The sequence below is a fragment of the Neopsephotus bourkii genome, unplaced genomic scaffold (genome assembly GCF_033783945.1).
Source record: "Neopsephotus bourkii isolate Nb327-2 ecotype Australia unplaced genomic scaffold, CSIRO-AGI_Nbou_v1 NB_1727, whole genome shotgun sequence".
Lineage (NCBI taxonomy): Eukaryota > Metazoa > Chordata > Aves > Psittaciformes > Psittacidae > Neopsephotus > Neopsephotus bourkii.
The window spans coordinates 15,216-42,978 of record NW_026902201.1 but is presented as its reverse complement, the minus strand read 5'-3'; the positions used below and the strand labels follow the sequence as shown (position 1 = coordinate 42,978).

Below are 27,763 nucleotides of genomic sequence, written 5' to 3'. Positions count from 1 at the left end.
GGGTTTTTTTTTGTTATATTTAAGTCCTCTACAGATTCGAGTTTTACACAGTAAGTTTTGGTCTCCTGGCAAAACAGATACTGCTAGCCATAGGAAACAATGAGAAGAAATCTGATCCATATCTTCCATTTTACTTTCTGCAGGTATTTTGTTGCCTAGTGAAGCTCTTGCATTTTTTTGCAGATCAAATATTTATGTACATAGTGTGGGAGACTGTCGGAAAATACCAGAAGTTAACTCTCACCTCTGTGGAAACGCTGGCCCTGAGAAACAGACTGATTACAATGGATGAAGGTAATATTTAAGACATACTGTTTATTTAGTTAAAAAAGATTAAAAACTGTTCATGCATGCTTGTCCTGGATTCAGCTATTTTATGGCACACAATTGTTGCATGGAAGGGTGGAGCCAGGCCACTGTTGTGTTAATAAGCTGAGTGAAAAGTGTGAAGAGCCCACATATATGACAGGCATACTAAAAGAGTTGTTGTTTATGCGGTAAAAAAGATTAACAAGTGAATGAGAATAGTTTTCAATACAGATAATTATTTTTTAAAAGCCACCTTGCTTATCTATGAAAATGCACGTTTGAATGCTAGTAGTTGGAAAGCTGCATACACAACTTCATAAACATTTAGAGAAGTGTGATAAGTTAAGGTCTTCTACTTAAAGACATAAATATTTTGTGAATTTTTAGAAAAACAGAATTGAGTTTCCACAGTTCAACAAAGTCATTGAGTATTATTATTTCAGCCACAGCAAGTGGTCACATGTGCTCATGTTTATGCACCGTGTCTTTTAGGAATGTCATTTCAAGAAGCAGAATGTTAGGAAATGAACAAGAAAGGTTGTACCAGGAAATTCTGAAAGTGGCTTCTGGTAAAAGACTTGAAAGTGAGTCTAAAAATGTACATTCTTTTTCAGAAGAATGAGTTCAGAATTCTTCAAAAATCTTCAATTGTATTGTAGACCAGGACTCAATGAAGCTAAATTTAAGGGGAGGGACTTCAATCAAAAAACATGCTAACTAAAATGACATTTAACAAGATACTAGATAAACGATAAAAAATGGGTAAAGCGGGACCTACTTCCTTTTCTATGACATATTATTGAAGAACATTTTTTTTAAACTTAGAATTTTGCTCAACTTCTCCTGTCCTTGCTGCTTATTTCTTCCATGAAATCTTAAGATCTGTTTGCTGAAAAAAAAATCATTTGCAAGACATATAATTTTAACAGAGAATTCTGCCTCAAAGAAGGGAACATCTTGTCACAGCAAAAGGATATAAATTGTATATTGCCAAATTCTGTGGGGTTCTTTCCTAGTAGATTTTCCATATATCCTAACTGTAAGATGTTTAATTTATCATTAAACTGCACTGACTTTTGTTATGTAGTACACCTCTTACAAGATACTCTTGTGAGTGTTCAAATTTCATTTTTTTTCTGTTACACACCCTAAGGTGTCATATCTGGGGGCTAGTGTGTAAATAAGGTTGGGTCTCAAAAATTAACATGTAATCTACAGTCATTTTTAGTTTGAGACTTTTATTGACTATGTATTTAGGGGTTTAGATAAATGGAAGCAGAAGGCCAAATTATGTGAGTGATTTTCAAGGGTGTGTAATTAAAGAATAAATGAGCAGCCTGTAATAAAACCAGGGTGGTTTGCCTTGCCTACCTTAGGGAGAAGGCTGCTGAAAAGCTGTGTGTTTGAAAGATGAGGAAGATTTGTGCCTTTTTCTATGCAAATCGAAGATCTTGTCCATAAATCAGAAGTCTGCATTTACCAATATTAATGAACATAGTTGAAGTCTTCCCACACAAAGTAGTATTTTTCTCAGATGTCAAATATATTTCTTAAACATTATGGTTAAAGTTTAAATTCTTTACTAAAGGCTAAAATTAAAGGAAGATTGCCATGGCTGATTTAAAGATTAATGGCACTCCATTACTGGGGCATTGTGATCTATTTATATTCCCAGGAAACTGATTAATGAATGAGCAAAGATTGGGAATATTATGGAATATTAAGTCTAATCAATACAACAGAATCGCTGTGTCTACAAATAAACATACAAAACCACATCACTTTCCAAGAGACACTAAGTCTAGATTCTTGTCTTTGCTCCAGTATTTTTGTGGCTCACAGTATGAAATATGTGCCTTTAATTTTCAAAAGGGAAATTGCAATAACATTGACAGAACACAGCAAGTGAAAGCTCTGCTGTCTGTAATAACAAGCTGTAATATTAACTGTTGATATAGAAGTTTTGTCCCAGATCAGCGGTTTATTAGTTAGTAGCTTCTGTGTAACTTCCTCTTCATGCCAATGTACTATACTAGGGTAATTAAGGATTTTTAATGTTAAAAGAAGTCAACTGACTGCCTAACCTTCTCTCACACCGGAAGTTAAGAATAACAAACCAACTCTGTTAGGCAATGCCATTAGTCAAGGCTGTTGCTTAACGCAGTATAAATTGACAATGTTAGAGAAAAAAATGCAGTTTAACCAGAATGAATAGAAGAAATGGTCTGCATAATGCCTTTTCTTCTGGAAAAAGTCTGAGTTTAGCTTGTGACATTATAAACAAACCTCTACCTGTAAAATACTCTCAGAGTTCTTTGTGAAGTTACTTTCAGGGGATGAGATGGATTTATAAAAGGTACCTTTCTCAGAAGATGAATCTTCCTATTAACAGTCTAAAGACTGAATTCACATAACAGCAATCAATGCTATAAATATCGTGGAACGATATCAATGTGATTTGCTGATCAGTGAGAATGAAGGACCAGACTACTAAGACCATCCAGTCTTTAGGTAAATAGGAGAGACATCTATTATTCTATCCAGAAACAAAAAAAAAAAAAGAGACCCCAAAGGGCCCCATTTCCAACCATTCAGCTATGCTGAATATTGCAGCTACATTTTGTTACTTGGCTGCTTGTACGAGTGATCAGTAGAAACAATCAAAATGATAAATTTCTCCTTTTTTGTAAGCAACAAAGAAAAATAATATGGTCTTGATTATCGGTGCCCATTTTTTCAGGGTACTGGGAGAACACTGATTCTTTATCCACATCAAGTTTCGTTCTTCTTTTTCCACATAATAAAAGGGGAAACACTGTACAATGCCCAAGTCAAAGAAACAATCTTTTTCTCTTTCACTTTAGATCTTCTATTGAACCATACTTTAAAGACACTCCCACCAAACCCTGAAAGTCTTCTCCCTCACTGCCCTTCCTTTTCTTGCATCAGAGCACAGACAGGTTCTATTCAGCCCATTGATGCTTGTATAAGGAAGCCTAGTGTATGCACTTGCATTATGGATGATATCGAATAGCAGAGTGTCTGTGTATTGGTAGGACAGTACTGTAACAAGGAGAAATAAAAAACCTTATACTCAGGCAGCCCCTCTTTAAAAAGCTGTTATAAGAATATTTGTTTTATATATTATATATATTCTTCTGTCATTGCAAACAACCTTTTTTGTGAGATACTGTTACTTCGCTAAAAATGAATGGGAAAAATCAGAGGTATTTCTCACAATACAGGGGTGTGGCCCAGAACAAGCACTAACTTAATTTGCACCAACTGCTCCTGCTTAATTTTTTGAATTCTCTGATTTCAACAAATTCCTTCCTGGTGAGGTCTGAGAAATTGCTGTTAATGTTGAAAGACACTCCACTATTTTGCCGTTTTAATGACAATTGCAGTATTCTATATCTTGGCGTAACATGGGTCATACATTAAGACATACAATGACTGTTAAATACTATTAACAAGAAACACACAAAGATGTTCTTGCTTTTCCACCTTCTTTTTCTGTCATAGGCTTGAAATTTCTGTTTTTTACTATAAAGAAATTAATCTAAAGGGGCTTTATCATACTCACATAGTGAGATGCATGAATATATAACTATGTGCATTATTGACTCCATTTGCAGAATAAAGGAAAGACACTGTAAAAACGTGCGTGATTTCTCCATGTCTTTGCAGCATCATTATTTTGGTGTCTAGAGCACCTCCTGGTAGAATAAGCTATGCCTTGTATTCCAGCAGTTTCCAGCCATGTCACACATTTGCAAAACTTGCAATTTGAATTAATTACATATGTGACGATTTACAGAAACTCTCAGAGCCCCATTATCAGAGCTAGTCTGGATTGGTTCTCACTGTAACTAGAAGCCAAGAAAAGCTGATTCTGATTTTAAGAGTACAGAACTCTTTTAGCTTTTTCCTGTATCTTGCATGACACTTAACATGCAACATTGGTATTGCAGCTAACATTCAAGTACTAAGATTTGTTAGAATTTGCTGTGCAGGGAATATCCAGTGGAGTGACCCCATACATCCTTGAGATTATTCTTAATCCCTAATATCCTAAGATTTTCTATATTGGGTCTTTTGTGGGTTTTTTTGTTTGTTTGTTTGTTTTTTTTTTTCTCATCTGAAAGGCACTAATCTAATTAGTGCTATAGTTGGCAATACTCTGTGTAAAATTTCCTACACTGTTGACTGAATACCAAGACATTTTATTGGAATTGGCCCAAAGATGCAAAAGCTATATGTGAGGTTACCACACTTATTTTTTTAGCCATATGTAGAACATGAACATGGCCTGTTAGAATAAAATGACTGATTTTAATTTATCTCTATGAAAATTTGCTTTAAATAATCTACTTTAAATACTAGACAGTGTGATACTCCTTTACTATAACATATGACAAATAGGACTGCCTGAGGATCTTTCCTAAATTGTCTTAGATGCATTGCTATCTGTACTGTGCGTAATAACTGACTATATTTCTTTTTGTTTTGTTTTACACTTTAAACAAAAGCTCCACTATCCACTAGAATAAGAACTACGTTTTCATAATATGTGATTTGGTGGGTTTTTTTCCTGTTCCTGGCATGGTTTCTTTTGTTTTGTTTTTTTTTCTCACTGTTACTTAGAACAATATTTCTATTCTGACAAAAGTATTCCTCTGTCACTACAACCCTGGTTCTGGAAGAGGAAGAATTCTGTTTCTCCTCCTGCTAAAAGCCAAAGCAGAAGAGGTAATATTAGCCTTTTATATTTGCAAATGTTGGCACACAACAAATGGTTAGGAAATTATTAAAGGGTATATGGCAGCACTCTAATGAAGGTGGAGGGTTTTATTAATTATCCACAAACTTCTTAAGCAATAAGATACAACACATTGAAGCACAGCCTTTGAGAAAAAGGTGTCAAGCTGTCTCACTAGGCTCATGATCTGAACCACTCCTTTCAGCAACTGAACAGTAGTACCTGTTTGCTTTAATTATAACACATGGAGATCAAATCAGAAACTTTCGATAGGCCACAAAAATGCTACAGCTAATTTCAGGTTTCTCTTCCCTTACACTGGATGTAGTATGGTTGAGACAAAGGCACTTCTGACTTTTTAGAACATTACTGATACTAGTCAGTACAGTAAAAATAAAAAAAATGTAAAAAAACCCCAAACAAAAAATAAAAATGCTAATCTATTCTGTTTTACATTAGGTGCAGGGGTCCAAGTAAATTCTCTATCTTTCTCCTTATATTTCAATGTGTGTGTGAGAAGGAAAGAGAAAAGAGTGTTCGGAAAAGTTGACTCCAACACATCATACCAATAGGTACTTTCAGGCACAATCATAGAACCACACTGATTGTCACACTGGTATTGTGATAGACCAAGTGCTTTTGAGATCGTAAGACTTAGGGGGTAACATCTTCCCATCCAGGGCTTAATACTACAATAGTCCCTGGCTCAATTGTTTTTATGTGCCAGCTAAATCTGAGTGTATTATGGTCAGGTAATTGTATGTAGGCAATTACTCTGTCACTTGAGCAGAAAATTATGGCACTGTCTGAAATAGTACCTGTTTCAGTGACTGAATGCTTGACTTGCTGCAATTAGTCAACCTAGGTGGGTCCCTAGGTAGTCTGGGGACACAACATGAGTATACCTGCCACCTGTGTGAACATCAGTAATAACATTTCAGTAGCCTTAAAACCATAAATAACACACTTGTTAAACACATAGCTCCACCTTCCCCTAAGGTCAGTTTGAGACCTACAAATGAAGCTGTAAGAAAGTGGCTGACCTATAAGGTTCAGACTAGCTTAAAGAGGAAGATGTTATACCTCTGTTAATAAGTCCTTTAAAAAAGAACAGAGACATTTTCATGGGGGTTTTCTATTTTGTAACTCCATGAGACTAAATTTTATACTAATAAAGAAATGACCCTTGTATCACTTTTTCTCTTCTGAAGAGGAGAAAGGGGAGATACAAGAGGGTTTTTTAGATCTTGAACTGGTACTGCATTTACTAGAGGTAACTGATTCAAAATACAATCCTCTTTGCTTGGTAGTTATCAAATTTAAGAACTCAAGAAATAATTGCTCATGAACTTTGCAAGATTCAACATGGTCAGCTGCATAAAAATCTCAGAGGTAAGGTGCCAAAAGACAACTGCATTAGTTCAGTTCCTACCAAAGTTCTTGTGAATTGAAATTATTCAGGGTATTGAGTTCTAACCTTTTAATTCTTTAGGAAATTTGAGTAAAACCTCCCAGTCATCCAATATCAGGGACAAAAGAAAGACATTTTCTGTTTTTTTATTTGCAGGACTTTTCTTCTTGTAGTTTAGATACAGCCATGTTGGGTTATTGGAACAGCGATTCTTGTTATTCTGATTACTTCTGGTATCTGATCCAGAATAAAATCAGGAAAAAATTACAACTGACTATTCTGATAAAATTTTCACAAGGGAATGTATAATGACAATGTCAGTTTATCAAAATCAGAATCTTGCTTGGAGGTACTGGAATGTTAAACACAAAACAGAATTCAAAGTGAACCTAGAACAGAAATCATCACAACAAAAAAAAAAAGTACATTATTCAAAAAAGTTAAGGCAAGCAGTTATGTTATCATTACACTGGAGATTAGAAGTTGAGTATTCAGATTATGCTTCAGTAGATTAGCACACATGAAGGAAAGTTCAGACCCATTATACCTCTTTTTTTCATTACTTTGCATGCTGAAGCTTTCCATGCTGTGCTGCTTATCCATGAGCCAGCTTCCATACAGTGCTGCAGCATAAGTCCATTTATGAAATGTTCTGAAACTAGTTGCAATAATGCGGGTATTATAGGCTTGTGGCAGGTTCTCACGACTGCTGCTCAGATGTTTGTGTTACGGGGCAACCGCACCCCACAGCGTATGGCTTGCCTGTGCTTTTTGTACTACTTGTGAGAATTAAAAATGTCAACACTAACTACATGAGGATGACCTGTGTGTATGTTGCCTTAAATTACTGCTGCTCTTACCTCAAGAAAACCACATATTACGTAATTATATTTCTTGACTTCAAAGAAAGGAAGAGCAAGACCAGTTGCTTTTTCTTTGAGATCCTCTGAAACATTCTTCTTATATAACAACACACAACATGGCACATCTGCTTCGTCTTTTATCTCATCTGTTTTGAGGGATTAGTTACAAGGAAAAAGGAAATCAAGGGTGTAGTGGAATAATGGGTTTATGTTTTACTGTATTTTTATCACTTTAAAATCCAGGCTTTAATATGCAAATACTTTTGCTGCATGACAAAAATGTGTCCTTACAATGCAATATAATAATAATAATAATAATTAATAATAATTATTATTATTATAAAATAGAAACGTTTTTCCATGCTGGAATGCTCTGATGTCTTTTTTTTTTTAGTGAAAAAAGTTCTCTGGCACTGGGAAATAAAAAAAGAAAGCTATGAGTTACATCCCCTGAAATAAGTAGTCTTCTTCTATCTTGTTTGCCTGGTTTAAGCAGTATCATGAAGATATTTTCTTTATGTCCATTTTTCAGAATTGTAACTGGCCACTTCTATAAAAGAAAACACCTTCACGTCATAAAGCAATATATGCTAATGCAAGGCATGAAATAGATGCAAGGCCTAGAAATAGAAAGCAAAAGGGTAGCTAAATGGAAACATGGAGTTGACATAAAGCAGCACAGCAGGATCAGCTCTTTTCAGCTACAACTGCATCAGTGCACAGTTAATTCTTAAGTATAAAATAGCAACAGGGTGCTGCCTAGCTGTAAACTGAGCATGCTATAAACCAAGAGACTGCTCCTATTTTAAATTTTTTAATTAAAAAAAACAGCAACAAACAACAACACAACCCTCTGTGCTTCCCATGCTTCAGTTTTAAAGCATAAACTAAGATTTAATCTCAACCAAGCAGATTTCTCAGCACAGCCTACCACCTAGGTCCTCTAATCATTCCAGTGGAAATGTAGCCGCAGACAGTTGTTTGCTATTTGTTCTGTGACAGCTGGTTATGCATTGATGAACTGCATCGAGGATGACTGACTGTGTTTTCCATGCAGACTGCATAAGATTCATGCTCAGACATCACTCTGAGGATTAAGAATGTGAGAACATTTTGTGTTTCCCATCAAATGTTTACCAGTTATACTTACCATATGGCAACAACCAGCTAACACCAGCTAATGCTTGAAAGAATCTCACAGAATCATAAAATCATAGAATAGTTACGGTTGGAAAGGACATTAAAATCATCTAGTTCCAGCCGCCCCTGCCATGGGCAGGGACACCTCACACTAAACCATCTCACCCAAGGCTCTATCCAAACTCTGAACACCCCCAAGGATGGAACATTCACAGCTTCCTTGGGCAACCCATTCCAGTGCCTCACCACCCTCACAGTAAAGAATTTCTTCCTTATATCCAATCTAAACTTCCCCTGTTTAAGTTTTAACCCGTTACCCCTTGTCCTATCACTACAGTCCCTGTGAAGAGTCCCTCCGCATCATCCTTATAGGTCTCCTTAAGATACTGGAAGGCTGCTATGAGGTCTCTACTCAGCCTTCTCCAGGCTGAACAGCCCCAACTTTCTCAGCCTATCTTCATATGGGAGTTGCTCCAGTTCCCTGATCATCCTCATGGCCCTCCTCTGGACTTGTTCCAACAGCTCCATGTCCTTTTTATGTTGAGGACACCAGAACTGTATACAATACTCCAAGAGAGATCTCACAAGAGCAGAGTACATGGGCAGGATCACTTCATTTGACCTGCTGGTCACGCAAAATCAATGAGTGATGTGAGAGATAAGAATGAGGGATAAGAGTGCTCTGTGCTAAATTTTTCTGGATGGAGGACATGAAGAAAGTTCCTATGTTGACAGAAGAACTAAAACTTTGCATGGAAATTAAACCTTTCAAGTAAAAAAGATAGCCCTCTGAGTGTCAGAAATAGACTGGTACATGGAAACAGTCTGATCCAGGAGTTAAAGCTGGAAAGAAATAACATGCTGAGATCCACTTTTGTAAGTGAGGGTGACATGAAAATTAATAATAGAATCATAGAATAGTTTAGGTTGGAAGGGACCTGTGAAGATCATCTAGTCCAACCCCCTGCAATGGGGGATTCCCTTAAATTGTTTTAATAAAAATAAAATAATCTATTCAGATTGTACCCCAAGGAATCTGTTTGGCTCCATTTCTCAAATTGTGTTTCCTTTTACATCTTCAGTAATGCTAGGCAGAAATAGGCAGTATCTCAGGGAAGGAAGGGATGATAAAATGCCATTCTGTAGAATGATCCAGTCCCCTACTCCAAACCCTAAATCTAGTTATGCCAGATCTAAAATGCTAGAAAGAAATGACTGCAGGTTAAATGAAGCTCAAAACTACTTCTAACATTCCGTTATCAACTACTGTCTGCACTCTTGCTGTAGAGATGAAGCATGTATTTTCTTACCGCTCATTAGAAGCATCTGTTATTAAAAGTCCTGCTGTAACACATCAGGCATAGATATTTCTTTCCAGAAGTCTTTAGTGGCATACCCTAATCACAAAGGAAAGATTGGGGTAGAGTTCACTGTCAGGAAACCTGTGTGGTTTATTTTATATGGTGAGCCTCTTTCCAAGTACACAGGAGCTCACCAACCTAATAAAGACCTTACAGTCTGAAAGACTTTTACTAGTAAACTTCTTAAATTGTGAAAATACTTTCATTTAGACTGAGTTTTAATCATGAGATGAAGTTTTCACGGAATTACTTCCATTACATTGCAGGCCTGTTAGCCTGGCCACAAAGGCAGGAATTTTAGCCTCAGTCAAAATAGGTAGCGTCCTGACTGCATAAATGAGATATCATGAAAGCCTAATAGGTTTAGTCCTTTCCTTCTAAATCACTGTTATTTGAGGTAGATAGCTGAAACTGATGATAGATTAAAATACTTTATAGTTTAATCTTATTTACTAAAAGAGTGTGAAAAATCCTTGTTTACATCCCAATCAGAATCAAAAATGTGACAGTTTTCCCTTTACAGATACAAGCCCTTACTAATAAATGCTATAGTTCAGTAGCTGCTCTCCTCTTCAATCTTGGCTTAAAACATTTATAAATATTACTATGATGCTTCCTTAACTCATCCAAATCTTTCAGACTTCAGTTTTTTTCCTAGGAATTCTGGTCAATGGTGATAAGCTGGTTTCGTGTCTCAAAAAGGACTTAATTTCCAACACATATACAACAAAGAAAGGAAATAACAAAGGGAGGAATAACTACTTATTTACTCTCACAAAGTGCTAAAATAAAAAGTCTGTTGGCAGTGGAGCCTGCTATACAGGCTACAGGTGAGTCCAGGTTTAACCTACACCTTCTGCATGAAATAGAGAGCTGCAGTTGTTACAGGATATACTGAGACATGAAGGTAAAATGGCAATCTAAGAAGCTCTTTGCTTCTACTGCTCTATAGTGCAAGGTGTAGCGTAATATTTTTAACAACTGCTCTGGTATTTCAGTGTTCTGTAGTGATGTGCGATACATTCATTCAATTCCCAACAGAAAAGCACCTAAGCAGGAAGGAAGATAATTAAAATCGTTATGACTTTTTCCTATGGGAAAGGAACTCAGGAATACTTTAAAGAGAGCATTACAAAAGAACAGTTTATTGAGCTTTGCCATTAATATTGTAGCTGAGAAGAAGGTCAGATGAGAATCCTTTATCCTTACAAAATACAATCCCTGCTCAAGGTGCATTTCTCAATCTGTCCTATGAAAACATTGTATTGGCTTCATTAGATATATACAACTTCAAATAGTCCATGTTATTTCAGTTATTACTTTGCCAGCATCATAATTCTTGATTACCTCCTTAGGTTCTGGAGGTGTAACTTTTAGGCCTTCACAGTGTATATGAGTCAAGATTTTAAAGGCTTTAGGCTTTTTAATGCAATATTGACAGTCAGTGAGCAAGCACCAATGGTAAAACCCATAAATAGCTGAAAATTCTGTAATGACATGAGTACAGCTGCTAAATTTATAGCCACCTAGATTTTAATTCCTGTGCATGTGCTCTGATTGCTTCCTGAAAAGCTTATATTTTGTATTTCAGGTTCAGAATGAAGTATCTGGTTTTATCCTCATGTGGGAGTTTATGTCTGGTTCTTTTATCTTTCCATACACCATGAATAGCTGAAAAAGCAGCATCATTCTCTATGGAAATTATGAATCTGGCAAGGCCAAACAAGCAAACCAACAAAAAATGCAAACCACACACACACAAAAAAAAAAAAAAAAACACAAAAAAAATCAACAAAACAAACCAAACAAACAACCCCCCCCAAAATAAACAAACAAAACCAAAAAACAATCCCAAAACACTATAAATGGAGAAATAAAGCACCCTCCCCCTGGGAAAAAAAAAGGAAAAAATATCAAACCCGAACAGGGTTTTTGCTACTACATCTTTTAGTTTTATTTGGAATTCAGCAAAAAGGAAAATTTTTTGTAGGTATACAGTAGAATTTGATCATAATGAGATAAGAGACATCTTAAGGAGATCCAGAGACCAAAGCTGTCCAAGAATTATGTATGGAGGAATGTATCTGAGATGTCCTTTTGGGTGGATGCTGAATGAGACTTGGCAGGTTTTGCTCAGGATAGATGGTGATTTTTGGAAATTATTTTATGGACCTTGATGTGTTTTTATTTCAGCTAAATCTGGCAGTCAGACTAAGATTAAATCACCAAATCATATTAGATTTAAAATGAGACAGAAGAGACCAAAAACTATGGGCTTGTTCTACCCAATTTCTGAGAAACTCATGCATGCTTACTTCTCAATTGGCTGAAAATTTTCAGTATTTTTATCTTAAATTCTTTTTCAGGTATGATCTTTCAAATTTTGACTTTTTTAATGATATTTGTTCTCAAATCTTTCAACTGAATACCTCCTTCTTGTATTTTATTAAAAATAATCATTTGGCTTGTTTTTTTCCAGCAGCATGGGTGCGATCAGTTATACCTTCAGGCTCTCAAATCCCTGAAGATTCAGTAAGAATTGATCCTGAACCTAAACCACAAACCACCAATCACTCATCTGTTCCTCTACCAGGCAGCATTATTGATTATTCAGAGGAGATACAAGACCATCCTTCATGTGTTATTAAAAGTGCTATGATTGAAGACGCACGTGAGGAGGGTAAGCAGTGTCTCCGGTATTCTGAATGGGGGTGTACTTGGCTGTTTTCTATAAAAGGGCAGATTGATACACCATTGCTATATTTTATTCTCACTGAAGCAGAACTGCTATAGTCTATATTGCATCATCAGTGATGACACAACTCGAATATGGATGAGTGTGATTGTGGACTAAATGGGAGAGTCCCTGTCATGATTCAGCATATAGCTAATAAGCCCTCAACTTCCTCATGTTCCAGATATACCTCCTGACTTCAACCCATTAAAACTAAAGGCAGCAATGTTTTAGATCTGTAACTTCTGTGCCTTTTAAAACAAGGTGTGCAACCTACCACGCTGTCTAAACCTGTCAAAGCATACAGTTGCAGTTATTCAGAAATGGCAATATGGCTGCCTAGTCTGTGCCATATGCTTTGATTCTAGCTGTAAACTGAGAGAGATGTGTGCTTTGAGGAACCTCACATTACAGAGGGATTAAACTCAAAGGTACTGTGGTGGGTTTCATGCCTTTTGAGAGCCAGTCTGATTGATGGCATCAAAAAGACAAGTACAGAACTCTTAGAGATGTCTTGTCCTTACCATGCCAGAGAGTTCTGCATAAGTCAGCTCACAAGAGCAGTGTGAAAAAGTATTCAGTAGTTTTAGAAGTCATATGCTCTATGAGATGCTAAGCTAAAGAAAAGGCATATAGACTGATCTTTATCATTCATGAATTAACTTGTAGGAGTTCCAAGTATATTTCGGATGGACTGCAATAAACTGATGGAGAAGTTTGCAGTCATTTCAGCAGATTACATATTAATGCATTTTTTTTTCCTGTAAGAAACTGTATCTGTGTATTTGCTTTCCAGGATTTAAGATTAATCTTTATCCTAGATGGAAAGATAAAACCTACACTCTTGGCCTGCAAGCACTGATGCTCTAGAGGCTAATTTTGCTTAAAGTACTTATGTGAAGTGAAGGGCTTTTTCAGGAGCAACTGTGGCTTCAAATAGTCTCCAAGGTGGTGGAAAGAAAGCCAAATATGAGCCAAAAGGATATACACATTAGAGGTCCGGTCCTTTCAGAAGTAGCTCTTCTACATAAAATTTAACACATGTGCATCACTGACCTAATTCACAGAACAAAAGCTGATATATATGTTCGTAATATACAGTGATGAAAGTAATGGATTCATAAAAAAGGGTAACTTGATTTGAAGATACTCTTCTCAAGACAGATTTTGCAAATGAGAAACAAGTCTGGAGTACAGTATTTGGATTCAATATATCTGGATTTTCAGAATCTGGTGAAACCATTCAAGTCTCGGACAAGTATTACTTCCTTCTTACACTCTGTCTATAGCCTCTCAATGTCTTTCCAGTCTCTCATTCTTTTGTATTCTTTTTGTATCCCTTTTACTCATTTAAAACTCTTCTAAAGTTAGTGTATACCACATTTAAATCCAATGAATTAGTGAATTACCAGAATTCAGAGAATTGTAATTATTTTCACCTGATTTTAGCACCTGAATTTTGTTAACAGATGGAGATGAAAAGTCGTGGCTGCACAAGCTTGGAATGAATATAAACAAGTGGTCATTTCTGAACTCTGTGGTTGGATGGAGTGAAAACACAGCTCTAGAAAAAGGTATATTTAAGTAGCAAATGTTATTCTTGCTTTCAGGAACACATAGCACATTGCGTAAATGGGGAAGGTTGTCCTTTTTTCCCTTTTTGTGTGAGCTCTGATTGAATGAACATGTATAGCTTAGATTCATACAGGGCACCATTCTAAGTAAAGAGATCAGTCTCTTTTGACCTTATATACCTGTTACTTAATTAGGATACTTAGTTTAGGATTGATACTTAATTTTCCAATAGGAAGTCACCTATTACGTTAAGCCAGAGAGATCCAATTGGGAAAAAATACATTTTTCATTAATAAAAAACAGGATAAAAATAGACTTGAAAATTTTATATCATACTCTGACAACTGGGTCTATCAAATAAATTGTAAAATGTAGTTTTTAAGGAGATTTTAAAGTGCCAAATTCTTAGCTGTGATGAAAGTTAATTTTCTTAATAGGCAGCATATTTCTGCACATTTTTTTAACCCAAGCTGGTTTTTTGTTTAATTTTAATGACATAAAAGTATGTAAGTAATTAACATCAGAGTAGTCGTGAACAAATAATCATCAAACCACATAACTATGTGTGATTGTGTTCATAGATCAAAAGTAAGAATTCAGAGTTACTAAAATTTTTCTTCCAAAGGTCCATTTTCTTTGCTATCAGAAAAAAATATATGTTTAAAAAATATATTTGATTTTTCTAGTTAAAAAAAATGTAATATGTACATCTGGGGTTGCTGTGCATATTTGTTCTATACTTCCAGTTTATAAAGTAATTTTGTTTTATGATAGCTCAGCTGAACATATCTGGAGTTCGTTCTGATGCTGGTCACAAAGGAACAGAGCTTCAGGAATGTACAATCAAGGAAGAAGAGCCATATATTCCCTATCAGTTAGCTACATTATTTGTCATCAAGGTAAAAAAAAAAAAAACACAAAACAAACAAACAAACAAATAAAAAAAATCCCCAAAAACAAACTCTGTTCCCCCCCCAGAAAAAAACATGAATGAATAATTTACAATACAAAAACATGTTAACTGAATGAAGTGTGTCTTTTCATAATGAATTGTGATCATAATTTTCAATTTACACACTCTTATTGTTTAGTAGGTTTCTTTTTCACATTTAGAAACCTGAATTTAAATTGTGAATATTGACATGAAAATCCAAATGTTAAAATGGAAATACCATCTTAAGTTAGGATCGAATAGTAAGCTGCTTAAATTTGCCTGTTCCAGGTGGTTGTCTAAAAGTAAAAAACTCACTTGTGACTGAATATGGAGGAAATCCTTGCCTTCCCATGTATTTCTCATCATGTTTCTTGATGGTTGGAAGTGGCTTTTCACTTGCAGTGTGAGGTTTTGTGGCTACTGCAATATTTCTGGTACTAATAACTAGCATACTTTAGGATTTTCTGCTCAGCCAGTTTGTCTATATTATGCAGCATCTATGTACGTATGTATGCAGATATGCATATATATGAAAAGAGCTGACCCTGTCTTATTGGTTTCATTGGTTTATTTATTCCATTAGACATGCTCTTGTACTCTTGTTTCATTAAGCATCAATAAAGTTCTATGGTAACTTCTGTGGTATAGGCTACAGACCCATCAGCTAGCTATAAATTCAAATAGCTGGAGCAATCTCATTAAGACACGCAAGGGATTTGTGGGTGATAAGAGGAATAAGCCCATCTGGATCTTTTCAGTCTTCTCCTAGAAGAGACCTCTCATATGTTAGACTGTGTCTTTAAAATTTCTCTCCAATACTGTTCCTTCAGAGAGGTAAATAGGACAGTATATTTCAATACCATGTTGTTGCTTTGCTACGTTTGTATAATTTGGACTGTGGCAGTGTCCGACAGAAGAGCTTTTTTATTTTTTTAGTTCCATGTTAGCTGTAAATACTCACAAAGATCACAGATCAATGCTAACAGCCACAACTTAAAAATAATGCATCAGCCACCACAAAAAATATCTGAGATTTTTCCCTTTTTTACTCTGTTTCCAGCTGAGCTCCTTACTGCCAGCAGAATCTGCATCATATTAAGCTTATAAACAAAACCCTCAAACCAAGGAAATTTATGGAAAAATTCTAGGTATTTATAGTATACATATAATCATGTTCATTAATGCTGTATTTCATCCTGTAAAACATCTGTATCTTGTGCATTTAAGATGAACAAGTATCAACATTGTGTAATTTGACATTGCAGCTACCAGAGAAGTATGCTAAAAAAATGCAGGCAGCAGAAATTGGATGGGAGATCATAGATTTTTCCTTTTGTGACTACTATGAATTGGATTAACAAAATTAATAAACTGAAGTGATTAAGGAACCTAATACAATTTTACATTTAAATGACTCATTTTCAAACAGGTTAGAGTCACTTTGCCAGTTCTTTAAGTATACATCTGGTTTTATTGGTCATGAAATATGCATGTAGTACACCTTATAGCAAATATGTAGGTTTTCAAATTATTTTAATTGAATACAAAATAAAATAGAGTGTATTCTGTAACTAGTTTTTGTTATCTAACTCTTCAATGCAAAAACGCAATCTTCACCCCATCTACCTTTTTTTTCAAGAACTGTATAATAATTTTAATGTCTACTTCCATATTCAATTCAGGTCACTACAGTAAAAAGGAAGAGGTGGAGTTGCAGTACTAGGACAGGAAAAGAAAATCCAATTCACGTACAGAGTTTTATTCAATAGCTTAACATACTTTTTTTTTTTGTTGAATCCTGAAAATTTTGGCCTGCAATCCTGTTGGTTATTTATCTATTTTCAAGATCAAAGTTCACTGTACTGTATGTGTCATTTTGAGAAATGCACCTCAAGTTGTTTGATGGTTCATTATAACTGCAGTTGCTAGCACTCTGACTTGATAATTTCTTTCATGCTCTATAGATTGTAAAAGACATGCAGAAAATGAAAAACAAACACATGAAGATAATCAGAGAACTAGACAATATAAGGAAAGAAAACCAGGTAATTATTCTGGAGCATTAATATTGTTGTGTCACACCATTAGTCAAAATGAGAAAGATAGATAAAATCTTTTTCATTCACATTTCCATCTGTGTTTGTGAACCCAGTCCAATCTCTAGAAATAATTACAATATATCTTTAAGTGTATTTGATCTTATGACTTTGTGGAATGTGGTTTTACTTTTTGTCTTGTAGACTTGCAGAGATTTGTAGTAACTTTGTTTTTTACTAAATTTTTCTCATAAGTGCCACCTTCCTCTAACAACTGACACCATAGAACATTTACATTTGTGTAGGTTGTGCCTTTCAGGAATGGTCTTATTGTGAAGGGCTATGCCAAGTTGCATTGCCTTCCCTGACAGCCGAATTGAAAAGTTTTACAGCCTTGTGCTCTGTGGCTACTTTCCTCTACTTTGCAGTTAGCTTTGCTTTAGTCTTGAAATATTTTGTTAATGTGTTTTGCGGAATGGCAGAGTCCTTCTCATGACCATAACCCCACAATGTCTCTATTTCCTTAGTGGAAGCCTTCTTACATTCCATTAGTCAGTAACTCTCCCAAAATACAAAATTTTCCACTTGACTTTCTGCTACACTGTTCTGAGAACTTGCAGCCAATGCTTCTTCTTTGTGCTTATCTGTCAGATCATTCTCCTTTTCCAGTCCAGAGTAAGACAGGAACATGTTTTTCCTATGCAGATGTATGTTTTCCGCACAATTTTGAAGTTTATTCTGGGTGCAGAGAAGAGATTCAGTAATTCTTCTGGGATGTCTAAAAGGTAGTGGACAGACTGTCCAGTCTTCAGACTGTCAAGCATATCTGAGGAAGTTCCCTACATATAGTGTACAAATGCTTGGCGTCCTTTGGTAGGGAACAGGAATTCATCTTATTCTCAGGTTATCACATCTGCACACGCATTGCATTACCTGTGTAGATCCATTTCTGTGCTTCCATAGGAATCTAACCCTTGCACAGTCACATTTTACACTTTCACTTTTTACAATTTCATATGGGGATATGTAGATATGATATGGGTAAAAAGAAAGAAACAAGAACACCGTTAAAGAGTAAGAGAGAATTGCCTGCAGGGTGCAGATGAAAACACAGGGATTGTACTGGTCTTTCTTCACAGAATTTCTTCCATTTTGGCTGTTGCAATGTATTATTAATTAAAGCATTTGAAGGAAGAAATAATTCCTAGAAGCACTGCAAATATCTGTGCTTTTAAAAGATTCTGGTTTGTTTGTATTTCTCCTAAAATTTTCTTGCCTTATTTAGATGTTTTGTATTGCTGAGAGCTATTTTTATATTACTTCTATTTTATATTAGCAAGCTAATTTTACTGAGCAAAGTTTAATTTAAAATTGCTTAGCTATGCTCAAAGGGAATTCATTGTTTCCTTTCAGAATGGCTCTGCAGGAAAACAAAAAAGATAAATTATTTTAGCAGTAAAGTTTTGCTCAAAATCTGCAGAGGATGAAAATAAAAACCTCCTGTGATGAATAAGAAACATTTTCAGACAACGAAAAGCATTGAAGGAAGAGAACCAAGCGCTACCTGTTGCAGAAACTGTTATCTTTATTATGGTTGGCTTTCATGTTTTCACTCACTATTTCTTTTCTCAATAATGTTTGTAATACAGGAACAGACTATGACAGCTATAAAAAAACATTATAGTGAGAAAATGAGTAGTCTGAAATCCCATTTAAAAGCTTACCTGGAGCTGATGAGCAAGAGCAACACACACTGGCAAGATACAGCTAAGGTAACCAATTTTTACATGGTGGTAAGAATGGCAGATGCTTCCAAAGGTTGAACGAACAAACTGCAAGGTAAGTAATGTTTTCTTCCTAGGGAGAGAGAGTGAAATGAAGGCACACAGACTGTGAAAGTAATACAAAACTATGTCTGTCTCCTTCTGGAGATGAATAAAACCTTACACAGTATGTTTCTAGAGTCTTCCTAGCCTAACTTATCTTCGTTCCCCTGATGAAAACTCATTGTTGGGTTCTGCTGTACTGTCTGTGCTTATGCACTTGCAAACGGCTCTATTTTTATGAAAAGAAAGTGTAAATATATTCACAGAATATATAGAGTGTGTAATGCTTTTCTTATGATGAACAGATATTAAGATTTATCCTGTTCCTTCTCCTGTTCTGCTCCCAAAGAAAAGGTTCATCACATTTGTGCCTTTGGGGAGGCTCTTTAGAATCAGACTGCTTCTAGTCACATGTGGTCATTGTAACTTGGTAACTTTTATTATTTAAATGAAATATCCCTAGGTCTAAGCAGCCTAGTCTTAGTATTATGGCTTTGGCTTCTCAACATGGGTGGGGAAAAAAAAACCAAACAAACCACAAACTATAGGACTTTTTTGAAAATGGAGCACTGAGGTAGAAACTGTAATCCCTCTTGCCTTATTCTACTGCCTTCAGAGCCTGAGGGAAAGAAACAGACAACTGATCCAAAAGAATGAAGATCTTCTTCACCAAATGAGGCAACAAACAGAGAAATGGGAAGAAGAAAAGGTAAACAAAGCTAGTTTGTTTTTTAGTTTTTAGAGTTAGACAGTGCTCTCATCACCATTTCCAGTGTGTGCTGTTTCCAGGAGTCTAAGGGACATGGAAATCACACTGCCTGCCTTCAGATATGTAAATCTAAATCATCTAATTTGAACTGCTATACATATGCCTTCCCTTTTTTCAGAGAATGCAAGCAGTTTTTCAGCCTTTAAACATCAATGAAGATGACTTTTTTTTTTTTGTCATACTATACTATTCTTTCTGCTAAAAATTTTTAGATTGCCATTTCTCTTTCTCATTTCACATTTCATGTCTTTTGAAGAATCTTAAAATTCCAGTAGGTACATTGGTTATTATTTAGCAATTCTATTAAAAATTAGCAAAAAAATTTGCCTTGTCTACAGTATTACAACACTGCAATGCAAGTAGCAGCAAAACTACCTAATTTGGTAGCCCCTAGGAAAAAGGGATGTACTTAAAATTCTTTAGATTTTCCAAATGTCTTTGTAATAACGCAACTTCAGTGTACTAAAGATCTGAGATGGCTGCAGAGGTAGAAAAACAATAAAGTCTTCTTTTTATAGGTAGCACCTGAGAGCATGGTCTGATAATTATTTTCTGCATAGTATTCTATTCCACATCTTTCCTTAATTTTGTAAATCTTCAATATAGCTTTATAACAAGACAGTTTTCATAGCACTTCTCCAAGACATGTATTAAGCTAACAGTGTGGGGTGGTTGGGAGTCTCATAAACAGATTCTGTTCCAGATTTCTGTAGGATTTCTGAGTGAAGATCTCGAGAAAAAAGCTATTTTTTTTTTTTAATGATGTAACACCACCTTCAGATTAACTTTTACATAGTGCTTGTATTTAAAATTAAGGTTTTCTCTTTTCAAGTACTTTCAATGTCTACTGCAATACCCTGATCCTGTCTGATAAATTAATGCGTTTTTCCTAATCTGACCTAATTGTTGTATGTCAGGGAAATGTAGCAAAAATATTATAAGAAAGAGTAAGAAGATACAATGTTTTAAGGCTTGTAGCAATAGGGAATACTTTCTATTACACCAAATAATGCTGGTAAGTTTCAGCGCGAACATTTTCTTCAGGGCTGCCTGAGTACTGTGCTTCCAAAAGCTTTTGTTCTTCAACTGTTTCAGGAGTCTCCATAATCTTTGCCTTGTCTTTCACTCCAGTACTAAGGATGAATACTAAAGAAAATATGAGCATAGGACATCTTGGTACAGGCTCTTGTGAAACTATATTCAAAACCCGCCTGGACACGTTCCTGTGTAACCTTATCTAGGTGTTCCTGCTCCGGCAGGGGGATTGGACTAGATAATCTTTTGAGGTCCCTTCCAATCTCTAACATACTGTGATACTGTGTGTGTGATACTAGGATTTGAGTAGCCTATAGCTTATTTCTTTCTTTTCTAGTAACAGCGAATTACTGCACAACAGCCCATATGTGTAGGCTATGGTTATAACTGCAACAACATTAATTCACTATTATTGATTATTTTCCCCAAGGAAATATAATGAAAACTAGTAACATTGATTTCCTGCTAACTTCTTTTGTTGTCTTGCAGGTCTGGATTCTAGAAAATTTGTGTAAAAACAGAGATTACCTTTATACCCAGCACACACTGAGTGAGTTTTTTACTTCAGCTATGGAGTTTCTTGATTTCTCTGTTTTCTTTCATGTTTGTTTTTTTTGTTTACACTGAGATGCTTATCATCTGAGGTCAATGTAAGCTTTTGCATTGCAATACTGTATCACAGATGAAATAATACAGGAATGCTGAAGTGCCAAAGAATGTCTGCCATAACTCAAACCCATTAGCATAACTGGCTTATTACAATAAGCATCTGGTTTCAGTGGGTTTATTTCAGCACTTGCAGCTTTCCCTTTAGAACTTAAAATAAAGAATGACCTCTTTAAAGTTCTTTGCATTTTAAGAAGTGAATGTAATTCTTGCTTACTAAAATGTATTAGTTCATTGGAAATTCTTCATTTCTAAATGGACATAATTTGGCATGTCTAGACAGCATTCTAGGAACTGCTGATTAGAAATGCCTAAATTGTTCTTACCTGGTTTTCCTATTATTTTCGATTCAGCTTTGCAGGAACTTCACATCATCAGTCTATATGTGGAGAGAATGTGTAACCTCATGAATTTCCAGATGAAAAACCTTCAGCAAAAGTCTGAAAAGGCAGAAGGAGAAAAAGCAGATGTGTCAGAAGTTTTAGAGTTAAAAACAGAACAAGTGAGCACAAAAATGAAAATGTAACTGGTTGTTTCTAAGATTATTGCAGGTATTTCAAAGGCAATCAGGCTGACACTTGCAAAGACTGAAGTAAGCCATGGGCTAACTGATAGCAAGAACTGTGTGCAAATATATATGGGCTTGGGAATGATAAATTGGCACAGTAATGAAATCAGATTTTGCTTTCATGGAACCACTGATAGTATGCTATTGTTCTCATTATAATAACAGTATTAACTTCACTGCAAAATCTTTTAAAGATCCACTTCTTTGAATAATAGAATATACATTCGAAATGTTGGAACCAAGCAGACCTTTATTGAATGTTTCTTTTGCTTTTCTTCATTTTTGCTCTACCTCGCTCATTAAAATCTTGGCAATTTTGTACAATAATGAAAATCTAGGTACTGGCTTGGTATGTAAGAGTTATCTCTGTTGTCCCCAGGTAGCTAATGAAGAAGAAAAGCCTGAATGGTCGATGGAAAAGGGATATCTTTGGCAAGTATACACCATGCTGGAAAAGATACAGGAATCTTTATGGAAACGAGAGAGAGAAATCACTGAGCTCCTACAAAGTGGAAGAAGATATAACAAGGCAATGAAACCTCAAATCACAGTGCTATTATTCTTAAAAACTCTTGTCAAGAAGGTAAGAATTCAGTTAATGTAACATTGAAAAATTATTTACTGAATTTTCTAAAAAGTTCAATCAGGGAAAAAGTGCAGTTTTTATTATTGTTATTGTCTTGAAAAACTGGGAAAAGTTTTTATGTATACATAGTTTTAAAGGCTACAGATAAGATTTTCAAAATAATTCATAGAATTAAAGCACCATAAATACCCATTAAATGCAGCCTAAAGAAATCTGATTAGACTGACATGCATACTCTTTAATCAGCATTGTTTTAAAAGATAAAGTAGTGAAGCATGAGAATGTCATCACGGAAATAACATGCTTTTCTACCCTTTCAGCTGTGTGAACTACATGAATTACAAACAGCTATTTCAGCTTTACAAGAAATATGTTCTAATTTTTGATCCATGGTAGGTTCACACCATATATTGTGATGTCCCAGGGGCAAAAAGGTACATCAGTCAGCTTATCAGGAAGAACGAGGATGAAAAGTCTGATCGGAAAGAAGCCTTTAACAACGCTCAGGCTGACATTCTGTCCTATGAAGTATTATATGGAAATGAACCTATGGATGACAAAAGGTATATTGGATAGTTAATAAAGCAAATATGGAAATAACACAGAAAAATAGTCAGCTGTTTTCACAGAAAGAAAATATATTTTAAAGAATACGTATTTGGGAAAGGGAGTACATTAAAGTAGAGGCTACATTTATCTGAAGAAAGAAATCAGGGAACTCCAAAACACCAGAAAAAAAAACAAACAAAAAAACCCCCCACAGACACAAAAAAAAAAAAAAATCCAGGAAAAAAATTCAGCCTGTTTTACACAAGTTTTATCCATTGTGCTATAAAATAAACTGAAATAAGCTTACTTGGCAAGCTTGTGCTACATCACCAACATCTTTTTTCCCCTACATTTTTAAAGTCTGTTTCTTCCTCATATTCTGTGTAATTGCACTTTCCTTTAGTTCAAGTAACCAGTCCTTTCTTCTTTTTTTCTTTTTTTTTTCCTGCATGACAGGACACAGCTCTCAATGAAGCTTTTCAGAAACCTTGGGAAAGCAAAGTCTGATTTAGAATGTGTTGAAACAGAGAAAATTGTCTTTGATTCTATCCAAACAGGGGAAATCCCCAACTGGATTAAGAGGGATTGTCTTCATGTAGCCTTGACAGGTGAGAAATCCTCTTGTCAATTCAGAGAACCCTAATTAATCTCAGCCAACTCAGTTTTTAATAAAGGAAAAGAGCACAGCAGTAAAAAGCATTTGTATGTACGCTGCTGCCATGCCATAAAGTAGGCTATCAAACAAACATAGAATAAAAAATCGTATAATGATTTGAGTTGGAAGATACCTTAAATATCATCTAGTTTGAATCCCACTGCCACAGGCACAGACACCTTCTACTAGACCAGGTTGCTCAAAGGCTCAAAGCCCTGTCTAGCCTGGCCTTGAACACTTCCAGGTATGGGACATTCACAACTTCTCTGACAACCTGCAGAGGCACACTTGTGCTCCAAGCCATGCTTGGTGGTGAAGACCAAGGCAAAAAAGTTGTTGAGTAACTCATTCTTCTTCATGTCCTGAGAAACCAAGTCTTCCATATTCCTCGAGAAAGCCCCTACCATTTCTTTTATCACCAACATGCCTATAGATACTTTTCTTGTTGCCTTTAACCTCCCTGGCTAGATTGAATTCTACCAGGGCTTTAGCTTCCCTACATCTTTAGTTATGTTCATTTTAGTGAATCACTGTATTAATTTTAATGTTGGGTCATGGCTTGCAAACACATAGTTTCCACACTTATAACCCACTGTTCACCTTTCCTTGATGTCCTTTTTTTCTTTCCTTTTTTTTTTTTTTTTTGGAAAATCAGGTGTCTTTTGTATATTGTGCTTAAATATCTGTCATGGCTTAAGCCCAGCCAGCAACCCAGAACTGCGCAGGTACTCAATCACTCCCCTCTTTCTCCCCCCACTCCTGGAGGGGTGGGGAGAAGAATCGAAAGAATGTAACTCCCATGGGCTGAGATAAGAACAGTCCAACAACTAAAGTATAACACAAAACCACTGCTGCTGCCACCAATAATAATAATGATAAAGGAAATAACAAGGGAAGAGAACACAACACCTCACCACCCGCCGACTGATACCCAGCCCGACAGGAGCAGTGATCTAGCCCTTCTGGGTAACTGCCCCCAGTTTATATACTGGGCATGACGTACTGTGGTATGGAATACCTCTTTGGCTAGTTTGGGTCAGGTGTCCTGTCTCTGTTTCGTCCCAGCTTCCCCTCCTCCCTGGCAGAGCATGAGACTTAAGAAAGTCCTTGGTCAGAGTAAACATTGCTGAGCAATAACTAAAAATATTGGTGTTCTCACCATTGTTCCCAGTCAAAAACTTAGCCCTGCAGCAGCTACTAAGGAGAAAAATGACTGCTACTGCTGAACCCAGGACAACAACAAAGGTAGAGTTCATAAGGAAGTAACCTCTTTTGAAGAAAACTTAGAATATCCATTGCATTAATTTAGCATGTGCATTGTATTAAATTGTATCTAACACCACATTTTGATAGTCCTTTTGAGAGGACCAGTAAAATCTTTTTTTTAAATATTTGGCTTGCTATTTCTCTGATTCTGCAGCACAAAAGCTCGTTTGGTGTTGTAGGCAGGGAAAGGAAGGTGGTTGTGAACTTCTGTTGGAGAAAATTAGCATTTCTGATTTACAAGATTTACTGGATTATGTTTATTATATGTAACTATATAATTACTGGAATTCTTCAGAAGACCCTGCAACACGTTCTGAGGAGGCAGAGACACCATTCACAGGAACTCATGCAGAACTTTAAAATTATAATCAAGGTAATATATTATAATGTATCATCCCACAGGTTTTAAAAGAAGGTATTAAAAATGTCCTCCTTTTCCTAACTATTCCTAAGGGATATGAGATTTACTCTGGATTATATCCTGTAATGGCTGTACATGCATTTTTTTCCAAAGAGCAAATCTCAATGGGAATTGCATACAGAGATCTGCAGTTATATACCTGTAGCCCCTAAACACATTTACATTAAGGAATAGCATAATTTTGCTAGCTAGTGAATAATATGGTCACACCTTTCTATGTATGACAGATTCACATGTGTTATTTTTACAACTCTATATCCATTTTACTATTTAGACACAAACCTTTTTACACACCTTGATGGCATGCCTGTTAGAAAGCTACATTAATATCATAGAACTATTTAGGCTGGAAAACATCTTCAAGATCATCAAGTCCAATCTTTAACCTAACACTGCTAAGTTCACTACTAAACCATGTCCATAAGCATCACCTGTACAAGTCCTTTAAATACCTCCAGGAATGGTCATTCAACTACTTCTCTGGGCAGCCACTTCCAATACCTCAACACCCTTTTCATGAAATTTTTTCTAACATCCAATCTAGACCTTTCCTGGCACAACTTGAGGGCTTTTCCTGTTGTTCTGTAGCTTGTTATTTGGGAGAAGAGACCAACACCCACCTCAGTATAACATCTTTTTCTGGTAATTGCAGAGTGAGAATGTCTCACCTCCTTTTCTACAGGCTAAACAAGCACAGTTCCCCCTGCTACCACTCAAAAGACTTGTGCTCTAGACTTTTCACCAGCTTTGTTGCCCCTCTTCAGATGTACTCCAGCACCATAACATGCCTATACCTCTAATAATTTGGGATGCAGAGATTTCCTGTCTAGTAGTAGGTTTCAAATGAATTATAATCTCATTTTCATTTACATCAGCGTAAATAACAGAAATAAATAACTTCAATTTTTTTTCTTTTGTGCTGAAAGGGACCCAAACACATATTTCAGTGATGCAACAAAACCTGAAATGTAACAATGCATTTATCATATTGCTGTTGGATCTTAACGTGAATAGGCCCAATGTAGCCTGAAATCATTATCTCCCTACCTAACTTTAACACAATGGCCATTCAAGTTAATGTATAAAAAATCTGCACTGGTAAATAATGAACCCAAAATGTAAAAATATCTTTGTTGGTGATTATTAATTATAACAAGAGTTGCATTTTTATTTGTTTGGTTTGCTTTTCTTTTTTAATATTTATCAGAGGACAAAGGAATAGTAAGAGAGATACAAACACTGGAACAAGGTCCCAGTTTTAGTGTGGAATATTGGAGAAAGCTGGAAGCAGAAAAGCACTTTCTGTGGTATCTCTGGAGTGTAAAATGAATTGTAAGAATTAAAAGCCCTTGGCTCACTAAATAGCAGAACACTTATGCAAGCATTTAAGAGTTTTGAAATTTTATCCCTTTAAGCAAACAAATGAACAAAAAACCACAAATAAAACAAACAAATAAACAATCAAAACTTTTAACTCCATTCTGTCCCACTTAAAAATATTCTTCAGTGATTTTTTTGAAGTGCTGACTCCTGTACCATAATAATATTTTTAACTTCTCAACCTCTTATTTTTTTTCCCCACAATGAAAAATGAAATTGAAGAAATCATGGATGTGGTAAAAAACTTAAAAATATTAACTTTGAAACCATAGTTCTAGTCAACCAAAGCACAAATGGAAGTCGACAGTTGTTGTTGTAGACAACCACTTGTCGTCTGTAACAAATACTAGTTGAAGACAGTAATATCAAGTTCGCAGAAGAAAAAGCACACTGCAAAATAGAGAACAAATATACATTCTTGAGGTAGAGAGTTTTTCTTCAGCTGCCAAAAATAATTACCTGGAACTATGCGTGGTTTATTTGCACTAGTCAACTGAGCCAAGTCGCAAATATTACTGCCTGCTAAGCTGAAAGCACATTCTATTCCAGCACTGACATGACCTAACATTCAGAAGGTAGCATACACAGCCTTTACTTTTTATCTGCATGTCTGTTATGTGCTTCTTCTAGGTTTGCATTACTTATCCAGAAAGAACATTCTTTACCTATAATGGTGTTTTTATACAAACAAACGGATAAGTGTGTTGTAAATATGTACTGCTGAGGACACAGTGCCTGTTACCAACTGCTATTAATGTATTTATGGCCTGTTTCAATTTAGCTGTCAGTCCACTTTTCAAAGAAGAAAGAACATTGGAAAGGAATTCAAGAGGAAAAGAACAAGGACATGTCACTAAAGTGTAGATGCATTATGGTGATGATGCCGAAGAGAAAAACAAATAGAATGGGTAAAGAAG

The 27,763-nt window shown here is 35.7% G+C and overlaps 1 protein-coding gene across 1 annotated transcript; it reads left to right on the top strand.

The window, feature by feature from the left end:
• Positions 1–147: 147 nt before the first annotated feature.
• Positions 148–27,763, top strand: LOC133224841 (uncharacterized). The gene is made up of 15 exons (XM_061376665.1): positions 148–294; positions 4,957–5,061; positions 12,326–12,526; positions 14,050–14,154; positions 14,930–15,054; positions 17,054–17,134; positions 18,775–18,897; positions 19,568–19,660; positions 21,245–21,305; positions 21,775–21,923; positions 22,369–22,572; positions 22,972–23,138; positions 23,581–23,732; positions 25,341–25,418; positions 27,628–27,763. The coding sequence occupies exons 1-14, from the start codon at positions 195–197 to the stop codon at positions 25,403–25,405; spliced, it is 1,731 nt and encodes a 576-aa protein (XP_061232649.1). The 5' UTR covers positions 148–194; the 3' UTR covers positions 25,406–25,418; positions 27,628–27,763.

Excerpts from the sequence above, each read along its gene's own strand:
- LOC133224841 (XM_061376665.1), top strand. The coding sequence starts at position 195 with ATGTACATAGTGTGGGAGACTGTCGGAAAATACCAGAAGTTAACTCTC. Across the intron at positions 14,155-14,929 it reads AAACACAGCTCTAGAAAAAG|CTCAGCTGAACATATCTGGA; the intron begins GTATATTTAAGT and ends GTTTTATGATAG. Across the intron at positions 15,055-17,053 it reads CTACATTATTTGTCATCAAG|ATTGTAAAAGACATGCAGAA; the intron begins GTAAAAAAAAAA and ends CATGCTCTATAG.